General features: G+C 36.3%; 1 protein-coding gene across 2 annotated transcripts; it reads right to left on the reverse strand.

The window, feature by feature from the left end:
* Nucleotides 1-854: 854 nt before the first annotated feature.
* LOC102221858 lies at nucleotides 855-11,330 on the reverse strand. 2 transcript variants are annotated; one of them, XM_023344710.1, is made up of 5 exons: nucleotides 11,265-11,330; nucleotides 3,657-3,823; nucleotides 3,294-3,389; nucleotides 3,041-3,208; nucleotides 855-2,501 (listed from the first exon to the last, which is right to left on the reverse strand). In XM_023344710.1, the coding sequence occupies exons 1-5, from the start codon at nucleotides 11,269-11,271 to the stop codon at nucleotides 2,346-2,348; spliced, it is 594 nt and encodes a 197-aa protein (XP_023200478.1). In that variant the 5' UTR covers nucleotides 11,272-11,330; the 3' UTR covers nucleotides 855-2,345. The 2 variants fall into 2 exon arrangements, with proteins under 2 accessions (XP_023200478.1, XP_023200477.1); XM_023344709.1 differs by lacking the exon at nucleotides 11,265-11,330 and having other exon boundaries at nucleotides 3,657-4,107.
* Between the last annotated feature and the right edge of the window lie 267 nt (nucleotides 11,331-11,597).

Here is an 11,597-nt window from a genome sequence, read left to right on the forward strand (position 1 = left end):
GCCCATCACTGTTATTGCACACTGTCTGTGCAACACTTTGCGACTGTTGCACAGACATTTTCCCATTGTGGGACAATACAAGAGATTGGACATACTACATTAGTTGTAACTCAAGTTTTCACCACTAGGAATCACATTTCTATACAGTGGACCTTCAACTCCAATGAATTTAGGTTTGGCAGCTCTACTAGCAGGTCAAGGTTATAATCTCCATTGTCTTTTGATAAAAAAAATTCCCAAACCTCCTAATTTTGACTACTTTCACATTTATAATGTACTTTAGACTTTTGACAAAGTTTATTAATAGCTAAAGCTACAATTTCCTGACATAAAGTGTTCCCGAATTGATGACTCTTCCCACCATTCTACCAAAAACAAATCTTCAATTATATTAAATGTGTTTGAATTCTACCATAATTTGGTTGATTTTGTTGCAAATTTACCATATTTTAAAATTAATAAATATATGTTAACCTCCACACAATATTTATCCACATAATGAATAGGATTTTGAGTGGCACTGTAAGATTATATATGAGACTCCCTGATAATTAAAGTTTTACACAGACTGATGTAAAATAAATGTCTATATTTGATCATTTTGGAGCAAAAATGTTAATATATTTGACTTCAAATCATCAGTGGCCTTTTGGCTGATTTGTTTATTGTATCACAATTTACTCACCACACTGAAACAATCTTTATGTTTCATTTATTTTATTAATTACATTAAACATACAAAAGCAATACATTATAACCATATAAATAGTATAAGTTACAATAACAATAATACATTAATATTAATATTATATATGACATAAAACAATATTTATTGAAAAAAATGAGATGCCTGCATCTCAAAGCTGAAATACAAAATATAAAAACTGATAAATAGCATTCTAAATAGGTTAAAAAAATATAACACAAGAGTTCTTACAGAATCCATATTTCGTATCACTCGGTTCATCATTCTGATCAACACCTGGCAGGCACTGTGAGTGTAAACAGTCTCAGTGGGAGTAAAGGTCGAAGGTGACACTACCTCGGCACAGTGCATGAGTACAGTTCAAATGGCTACATGTAAAAGAAAAATATACATTTCCTCAAGCCTACAAGATAAACCTACATTCTGCTTTCCTTTAAAAGAAATTCATATGACAACCTGTTCAAAAAAATACTTTGTAAACAACGCACCACTGATCTCAGTCACATCAAATGGAGATGGTTCTGATACTACTAGCATTAAGAAGCCCTTTGCATAGATTTATGCATCAACACTATTCATCATACATTTCTTAAACAGACATTTCTTTCCATTTGGCAAACATTCAATCAGATGGTGAAACAGTCATGCCACACTCATGGTTAGTGATGTTGATACCAGCAAAAGAAATACATTCAAGCAAAGAACAGTCTGAGCAATGCTGGAAATTCTGGTAAAATAACTGAAAGCAACCTTTTTAAACCTTTTGTTATTGATTATTAATCACAGCACAGCTGATGCATAATGATGGCAGAAGCGCAGGAAAAATAATAAGAAATTGGGCATATTTGTTTGTTTCCAGTGGGTGATATTTAGATATATGCAAAACGGTCTAAGAAAAATAGACTATAATTTCTGTATCTTCTCAGTTTATCTATTTCTAAAACTTTTTATCTAAAAATACTTTTCACATATGGATAAAAGGCAAAAATGCAAAAAAAAAAAAAACTTTTTTCAGTCCTCTGTGATGATTGAAACCTAATATGTCAATTATGTATATGAACTAAAATTGTCATAATGCAGTGAGAGTAGCTTTTCATTAAGCATGGTAAAATTATTCTTAAATCATTTAGAAAATATCATTTAAATACTTTAATCAAATGCAAACCAAAATCATGTCTAGAGTGAATGAAGCTGCCAGACTGGTTCCTTATTCTCACCATTTCACTTCTGTTGATAAAACCAAGCAAACTGACATTTTTGCAGAAAAAATGCATAAAACGTTAAGTTTTCTTAGTTTTTACAGTCTTGTCAATATGGGGAATCTTTTGGAAAATCACATTTCTAAACTACAGCTGGGCTTAGAAAAAAGTGGATAATAAAATTAATAAAAAGTATTTTTATCCTTATTTAAGCTTTCATAGTAATCCAGTGGGTTGTAGCTGAGATGTTTGGGTCAGAACCACCACAGCAGATTACCTAATGCTGCCATCTTGAGGTAGTCCACTAACATGACATAATATTGCTTAAAAACATTCTGGAGTTAGCAGTGGTTTTTTTGTGGAAGATGTTTTAATGCCCTTTAAGGCTTACACTGTCTAGAATAGCAGGACTGCCTCCGAAAAGGCTGCAAGACCTTTTTTTAAGAATGCTTCTGGAAGTACCGTAAGACTCTTTTTGACCACACACAGAAAACTTTTAACCTGTCAGAAATTTCTACAGAGTACACAAGGGCATCAAAGGCGTTGGAGACAACAGGAAGGTTGGGTGCCGTTGACGGAAGAGCCTCATTGTTTTGCTAAAAACAAAAAGAAAAAAGGAACGGTGAAATCAGATTGACTCAAATAAATATGCATATTTATGAAACTATGGTAACAGGAAAAAAATGAAGGGGTTTCTGTCTTTATTGGCATAAATAAATATGAATACAATAGTATAATCATATTTTTATAATCATATAATATAATATGATTATATAATCATAATCGGAACTTAACAAAATCTAAAAAAAACCAAAACCTTCTGACATGCCTTGTAGCCACTTATAAGAAGTGCTAAATTAACAGTTATTTTTGATATTTTTACAAATTTTTAATTTTTACACCCATTTACTTTATTTATCTTTAATTGTTGGCTTGTTGCATTTCTTTTAACTTCAGATAAATGTGCTTGTTTTTTTTGCACATATTTTACATTTCTATTTTCTCACCATCCTTTGGCATAATTTAATTAACAGTACATTGACAATTTCTGTGCTGCAATATCTATAATTTCTGTACTTTTATTTTCGCAGAAAAATTTCACATAATGTAATGGTATAAATGCAGGAGGACCTACCGGATGAAAACATTTTTCAATGAGGTTGGACAACTGCAGAAGATGAGAGCTGGCGCCCTCTTCTGTCTGGAAAGGCAAACTGACATTTTCTTTAGCAACCTTCAACCAGTCGATATGCAGTTTGAAGGACTGAGTGTATCCATACATCTGAGTGAAGGATTCATTAACCTGCAGGCACATAAATCACATATTTTATTTAGGAATGAAGAGAAGAGATAAGTTGTTTTAATCTTTTATCTTTATAGTTTTATACCTTCAATGACTTAAGATGGCCAGCAGTGTGATACAAGTCAGGAAGGCTATCCAGACTGAATTTGGCATCTTCAAAGTGTTCGAGGTCTTCTGTTCTCTGTTCAAAACACAATAAGAAATAAAAGTAAAAAAAAAACCATCATTCATTTGGTCTATATACCAGTAAAGGTGACAAATCCCAGAACATTTTCTGATTCCTGGTAGGAAAATTGTATTTCCTTTCTTGCCAAACTGTTACTACGTCAGTGAAATTCTAGTAAGTTAACAAAGATATATAAGCTATGATTCAGAGGTAAAAAAAAAAAAAGATAATAACTGAATAACTGTCATGCTAGAGATCAAGGAAGTTCAAAATAAGCCTTACCAGCTGATGGATTTTTCTCGATAAATTCATCAAACTTTCCACCTGATGGATCATCGATCCAAAAAATCCACAGTGGGAGGAGCTGCGGATGGGAAGAGATGAAGATCGGACTAACAGCTCAGTCAGAAGCAGCAGGTGGAACAGGAACGAGGAAGTCTCAGGAAGAACTGCAGAGACAGGAGAGAGGCGCACACAATGAGCCACGGAAAACTGGTCTGGTTTCATTGAAGCCTCGTTTGTGACAACAAAGAAATGGTTCTCCTTCAAAAGAATCCACCAAATCCAGTCCAACTGACTGACTGTCATCCAGCTGTGGTCGTACACACAGCTGCACAGACAGGTGTGTGCAACGCTGCATCAGCCAGCAGCACATCTTAGATTTCCTCTCTTCTCTTTTACCCAGAAGTGATGTGGTTGTGATTCAAAGTAAAAAACCACAAGACTGGATCGACGCTTGTTTTCATTTCTACACCTCATGACGCACAAGATTAGCTCTGAGGCAGCTGCAGTCAGTTTGTAGTTTGACAGTAAGGAGGCCACGACAGTAAGGAGGCCGTTTGGCTGACATAATTAATGCTAGTTGCTGCCAAAGCAGCAGTAACACTGTACAACACTTGAACTGGGTCAAACACTTTAAAAACTCCAGCTGCAATTCACATTTGTTTTGCAGTTACAATGCACTTGTTTATTGCATTAACAGTTTTATCAGATAACTTTAAAGTACCTTGTCGTCTAGACATTTACAGTCATTTGAAAAATCAGATAAAAGCTGTGAGAAGTTTGATCTCTGTGACAGGATGAAAGGCGCTGTGGCTTGGACGGATGTTTAGAGAGCAGAAACATCAAACACAAACAGATTCTGCCCAATCGTGGCTCGTGTTTCTGGGAAGACTAAACACCATATAAAGAGCTCAACTCACGTATAATGAAATGTGGTTGAAATACAGGTTCACTAACCCTCTGGGGGCCGTTTTTTCATGGAGTTTAGACATTCTCTGTAGTCTGGCTTCCTCCCACAGTGTAAAAAAACCTAGATAATTGGTTAATTGGCTTCTCTAAATTTGCCATTAAGTCTCACTACACATGTACATCTATGTGACCCTGTGAATAAACCGGCAACCTCTCTCTGGCCCATTGACTGCTGGGTGACTCTGCAAGTATAAAGCAGGTGTAATTAGGGCTGAATTTGGAAGAACAAGATCCCCTGGCCTGGAGCCAGTTATGGTGCCATATTTTCCCCCAAAAGTAAATCTTTCATTCAAGCAAATTACAGAGCATTGATAGGTAGAGGTCTACACACTGGTCACTGGACACCAAAAAAACATGGTCTTTTTGGAACCATATTGGTCCCAAAAAGATGCATTGTGACTTCATAATTTTCAAATATTTGAGTGCTGTTTAAATTACATCCAACAATATATATATAAAAAAAAGAAGAAAATGCCACAGGCGAAATGAGCCCAAGAGTTTAATAGGAGGTGCACTGTTGCTCTGTCTTTAGTGCTTGAGGGCCGTTCTCACCTTCATTTCGATGAATACTCCTTTGTTACAGTTATTTCCTCTGTTTCTGCTGCCTAACTATAAGAAGTGTCTTTGTATCTAAAACTGATACAAAATATGCAGCATCTTTCTACTTTGGCATCTGTGGAACACTGACCAACACATTTGATGTTCATTTGCTTGATGATTTCGATAATGGTATTTGACAACATGTAATATTTATTACTTGCACTATAATTGGTGACTGTATGATGTTTTTATGATGTAAAGCATCAGAAACGTGACTTGACTTCATTTTATTGCAGGCTTGGACATGCTTCCACTCAATCAACAACTGTTGGGTATTGAGGGGGGTCAGAGCATTTGCTGTGCAGACAGTCTGCAGTGTCATCTGCAAATACTTCATGCATCATGCTGGAATGGGTGGGTTACAGCAGATGGACCATCAAGATAAGGATAAACAATGCTTTGGCTTTTCAAAAATGTTGTGAGGTTTATATAAATGGTAGATCATAAAGAAATGTTTAATTCTTCTGTAGATTTGGGGTTAATAAAATGTGAATTTGTCACTGTTTCTTGTCAGTTTGTAAATTGTTTAGTGACATTATTGTGCTTACATTTGAATATTCCAAAAACACTTTAAAAAAACAACTTTTGTTGTTTCAGCCAGATCTAAAAATATAGGCTAAGATTTTAATAAAGACTTCTCAGGTCAAACATCTCATTTTGTGTTTGATGAATCCAAATAGAGAAAAAAATAATCTGAAAATTAATGGTTTGAATCCTGTACTTTTAAACTTTTTTAATCATTAATTACTTGTCTTCGAAGAAATACCTTTCACATCAAGATTAGCTCCTTGTCTGTAAACCTATTCACTGATTTATGCAAACTTAAAAACCCCAAACCTCAAATCAACAAAGAAAAGTCTTGTCCGTTAGATGTGTTAGGTCATGCTTATGGAATGTGAGCTATGCAGGGTTTTTTTTTAGAGCGTGCTTTCACACTGTAAGAGAGACGAGCAAGCCCACCGTTCTGACTCAGATTAGTCTGTATGTGATGACATCAGCAGACTGACGCCTTGGGCTGTGCTCTTTGGAGAGAAAACATCTCCTTTGTCAAGGGTGTTGGGCCAGTTCAGACACTTTTACTGCTTCCCAGACACTAAAATGAGTCTAATTTATGAGTTCACTTAAAGGCAGGAGGTTGCCACAGTGGTTACCCTTTAATTTTCAACATAACTCTTTCAATTTCTACATGTTCATTTGTTCTCCATCTGCTAAAAATCTTACATTTATTTGTAAGAGTTAGTAGGAGGTTCAAGAACCGTGCCACTGATTTTACATGAAAATCAATGCAGTAAATGAAAAACAAGAAGTTCATGTAAAGTATGAGGCTTATTGTTGACTCCTTGATCCATTTTTCATGTTAATGGTAAATTAGATGTGAATAACATCACAAAATTGTATTTGTAGATAACCTTTTCTCAAACTTCATGCTCAATGGTCCAAATCTAAGTTCTAGAAAAGGTCAAAGGTCTGAAACAACAAAAGCAACTTTTTAATTATTATTAAAGTTTGAGACTTTTTGAATTTGAAGAATTTTAAACTTCTACTTCACTTGGTGAATTATGTTGCAGCACTAAATTAAGTTTCAAACTATGCTTTTCTACTCGGTTGTCATGAACATTAGTGTAAAGACTACAATAAAATTTAGATAATAAAAAAAACCTGGATTTGTAGCTCAAATCCACAGATTTTGAACATCTTCAATATTCAATTTTCAAGTCTAGAGATGATTTCTAATGATGAGGTATTGAATTTTAAATATATTCTAATGAATGCATCTGATTTATTCATGTGTAACTGGTGCAGGATGCTACATCTATAAATCTTCTGTTTGCTGGGAAGGTTGACCTCTTCATTTTGTAATCTAATGCTAGACTAGCTTAGCTACAAATATGATTCAGTGTTGTGTATGTTTTGTCTTTGACCTGATTGTCCACTAGAATGACATCACAAACTTTGAGATTTTTCTGTTTTATTCATATCCCCACCTGAATCTTGTTTTCCTTCTCTGTTTGCTCCAGCTGCTCATATTATGTGGGAGAGGGATTGCAAAATGTAGAACACAAGATAAAGTCCCTTATCAGGGGAATCGTAAAATGTTTCAGCAAATATTTGTCAACATGAGTCACATTAACCTCCAGTTTTGAAAAAATCTATTCAGTCTGAAAGAAATTTCAGAGGCATGCACTTGTGGTGAGAAGACATCTGGAAATTAAAATTCTTGCTATTTACACTGAATAAATTTGTGGTTGAATTGCACCACAAACGTTCAACACTGCATCCAAATTGAGAGAGCCAAACTAAATAAAGTATTAAATCACAAACAGATGTCCTCTTTCAGATTAACATCTAGCCAGGCATTCAAAATGATTCAAAATAAATCTATCTGTTATCAGCTACTATCTTGGTTTCAAGCCGTAATGAAGGAGTTTTCAGTTACCAAAGGACACACACTGGAAAACTGGAATATCTTCAGTCAACAGTTGGAAAATTACTGAGGAAGAAATCAGCAAAAACCTAAAGAGACGGGGAGAAAAAAAACCTGAAGAAAAACATCCAGAGGCAGAGCAGTGTACAGTCATGTATCTGGCTGAGTAAACAGCTGTGACAGCATTACGGCTCACAGTAAAGTTGCTTCAGAAGCAGAGTGAATGGGCCGTCTTTGATGTGTGGAGCAGGCCGTTTCGTCAGAACACATTCACTCAAACATGAAACACAAACAAGTGCGTGCAGTGTCTCACATAATCGCCCGCTTCCGCAGTTTCCGTTTGAGTTCGTGCCCCCTTTTTTTTTTTGCTGGGTCAGACAAACAAACACTGGAGTTTCCTGTGTGTGCTCAGTGGACGCCTTATTTCTTCTGCTCTCTTTGCTTTTGCTCTCAAGGACAGCGAATCGACTCATGAACAGGTGCTCTGTTCGCTTCAAAGAAGTCTCGGCTTTGACTTTCATAAATTAATGCTTTTCTAATGTTTACAGTTTTTAATTCCATGCTCCTGCTGTGAACTGGGTCTTGTTGTTAAATGTAAAATATGCAACATTAATGTGGCATGAAACCGTATTAGTAGTAAATTAGTAACTAGGGACTGCTTTTTCCCCATTTTTCAGCAGTTTAACTTCCTTGACTTGCTGCTTCTGTGTGACAGTTTGTAAATTCAAGGTCTGGGTTTAATCAGCAACAGGCAGCTGCTTCCAGACATAAACTCAGTGAAAATCCCCTCTCTGCTCTGCACCAAACAGAAAACAGACACAAACTGGCTGGTGGATTTTAAAACACACACTTCCTTTAGTATCACAGAGTTATCATCAGATTATTCAGGTGGACAAAACCACAACTCTTTCTATGAAACAAGCAATCTTTTTGCTTACCATCACAGCTTATATCACGCAAACTGGTGATTTGCTCAAATATACAGATGCAAAATCAAGCTTAGTACCTAAAAGGTTGGATTTAAGTGACCCCAACACACCACCTGTTGGTGTAATTATCTAACAGATTTTTATTACCTCCCTTACGTTCTCACTATGAGTGAGCTCATGAGTGGTGGCAAGAGCCAGGTTAGTCACATTATGAGTTGTTTTTAATGTTATAACTATTGCTCTGACTCTATATATGGACAAGTTTATGGAAGCAGAATACTTCAACACACATTTACCTCACTTGAATGTTATACTCTCTTGTCTTTCCCATTTTGAAAAGTAGCTTAGAGAAATGGAGCTCAGTGTTACATTATGCAAATAGACAATGGATATCAAATCACTAAATTTTTTGCTTGCTATCAGTCTACATCAACTGCACAGGTAATAAATTTACAATTTTGAATAAATAAAGGTTTAAATCCATATATTATAAGGACTTCTATTATTCCATTGTCAGCGTTTACATGTTTTCAGTATGACTCTGGTTTCACATTACAATTACAGAGAAATGCATCATGCTGTGTCATGCAGTCCCTCGTTGGTTCACTATCCTGAGATGACGTTTTTCTTAGTTTCAGAGGCTTATGTGATGATTAAGTAAGTGAAAGTTTATTCAGCTGTGTCTGACATTATTGACTCTCATCACTGAAGTGTGTAAATCTAATGACCTTCATCTCTCTGCAGTCTGTTGATTTTCATGCAAGTCAAGGAAGCTGAGATCTCTGGTTCCATAAAAAAGGTGAAACTAATCCAAAGCCACCTGCCTTGGCCTGTAAAAAGAGGATATTGATCATATTAAGTCATGTCTGAGTAACTGGATAGATGTGAGCAGCCACAGTTTCAAGTAGCAGCGTTCTGTTTCCTGATCTATAACCACATTTGACACATGCAGTGTAACGTTACTACTTACTATAACTCTATCCCCGACACAAGTCCAAATGTAACCTTCTAATCATTGCTTTGTCTTCATTTCTCTGACCCCCATCTGGATGATACCACACATAAAAGAAGCTGAGCCACCAGCTTTTGCATGAGTCATGGTGTATTCACAGCGTCAGCAGTTATGGAAACAAAGAGGTGAAAAACAAAGCAAGAAACAAGCTTCTTGACTGCTGTGTATTTTCAATTGTAGTACCACATTTGATCACTAGGGGCAATCTGCTAAGTGCTGACTCATCACAGGAGTCAGGATCGATGTGGCTATAGGATATATTACTGTAAGTGTGCTGGTGATGTGCAATGACGACATCGATGTCTGCAAAAGTGACTCGCCTTTCTTCATTAGTCTTTTTCTTCTGATTTATTCAACTGTCACCATGATTTTTACAACATTAACTTTATAATAGGCATTATAGCCAGATGGATAAGCAAGAGAATTACCATAACTACTTAAAATCTATCAAAAACTTATAGGAAAATACATCAAAACACCACTTGTATAAAGATTAATTCAACCAAACTCTCTTCTTGCATAAAAGCAAGAAGAATCCTGCTTTTATGCCATTACACAATGCAAAACTTCACCATCACATACAAGTTTGGACCTGTAAATTCCCCCAAAACCACATTTTTTTCTTCAGTTTGCTAGAAAAGAAAACAGAGGAGGCATCATAACATCACCAGCCTCACTTTCTTACCAAAGCTGTGCAGCACAAACACAAAGCCAGTCAGTGCTGCTGCTTTCAGCGACCAACATGTGGTGTGAGGAGTCCTTCCCCCAGTTTACACCAACACTGTGTCCGCTTAATTAATGACGCAACAACTTATACAGAAGACCAAACACAACGCGCTCCACCTGGCAGAATGATACTTTCAAGTTCCCTGATTTAAATGATACTTATTGAATCACTACAAACTGATAATAATCATGTCAGTTATTCAGTTTCACTCTAAACAAACCAAGTTTTGAACTTTTTAACACATCAGTGAAAGTTGATTGGTGTTTGTTGGTAAAAAGCCTAACTTTTCATGTGGTTCTGATTTGTTGTTAGGAGTAGCTGACTTAGTCCAGTTTACATAAAGTTGTTTAAACGAGTACCCTAACAAACAGCTAGAAGATTAAAATGGATTTTACAGATACCATAAATTTAAAAAGTGATTTCAGTGAAAATGTATTGCTTAGTAAGAAGAATATTTCACCACAGATGTTTTGAGGAAAGAAAAATACAGCAATTTAGTTCTTGTTGGAAGCATTTGGGGAAATCCCTACCACACACACATATACACACACACCCCCCCACACACACATACACACACACACACGCCTCCACACACACACACAGCATCTCGTACACAAAGGATTATCCAATCACAGCCAAGCTGAAGCCAAACAGTGGGTCATTCAGATTCCACATTAAATAAAAAAACACTTCTCATGCTTCAGTCATGAACTAAATCAACATCTCATTCATTCATTCTTTCATTGACTCTCACTCTAAAACATTCACAGGCAAAAAGTAAAAGTTAAGACCACGTGCAGTGAATGCCCCCCATCCCACACCCCCATCACTACCACCACCTCCTCTACACAAACACACTCCCTCTTACACACACACACGCCTACACACCCCCACAAACAAACACACACATGATGTTTTCCTCTAAAAGTATGATGAACAAACTTACATTTCATCTTTAGGCTCCTGCTGTAGTAAACAAAAGTCCCTCTGAGTCCAGTGTGAGTACTGTACGTGTGTGTGGTTGTGTTTGTGTGGACAAAATGTAAAAGTTCCCTTTTATAGCTTGGAGTATGACACATCACCTGAGTCATCAGCCGTAGCTGCCGCCTGAGCTTCGACGCCCACGCCGTCCAGCCTCCCCTCCTCACCCCTCTTTATCTGAGCAAGCTCCATATTTCTTTATTTGCTGAGGTAATTCTGAATGAAATCAATCTTATATTGAACAAGCTGAAGTCTGAGAAAACATAAAATTCTTCTCCATCTCACCACACAGCAAACA

The sequence above is a fragment of the Xiphophorus maculatus genome, chromosome 13 (genome assembly GCF_002775205.1).
Source record: "Xiphophorus maculatus strain JP 163 A chromosome 13, X_maculatus-5.0-male, whole genome shotgun sequence".
Lineage (NCBI taxonomy): Eukaryota > Metazoa > Chordata > Actinopteri > Cyprinodontiformes > Poeciliidae > Xiphophorus > Xiphophorus maculatus.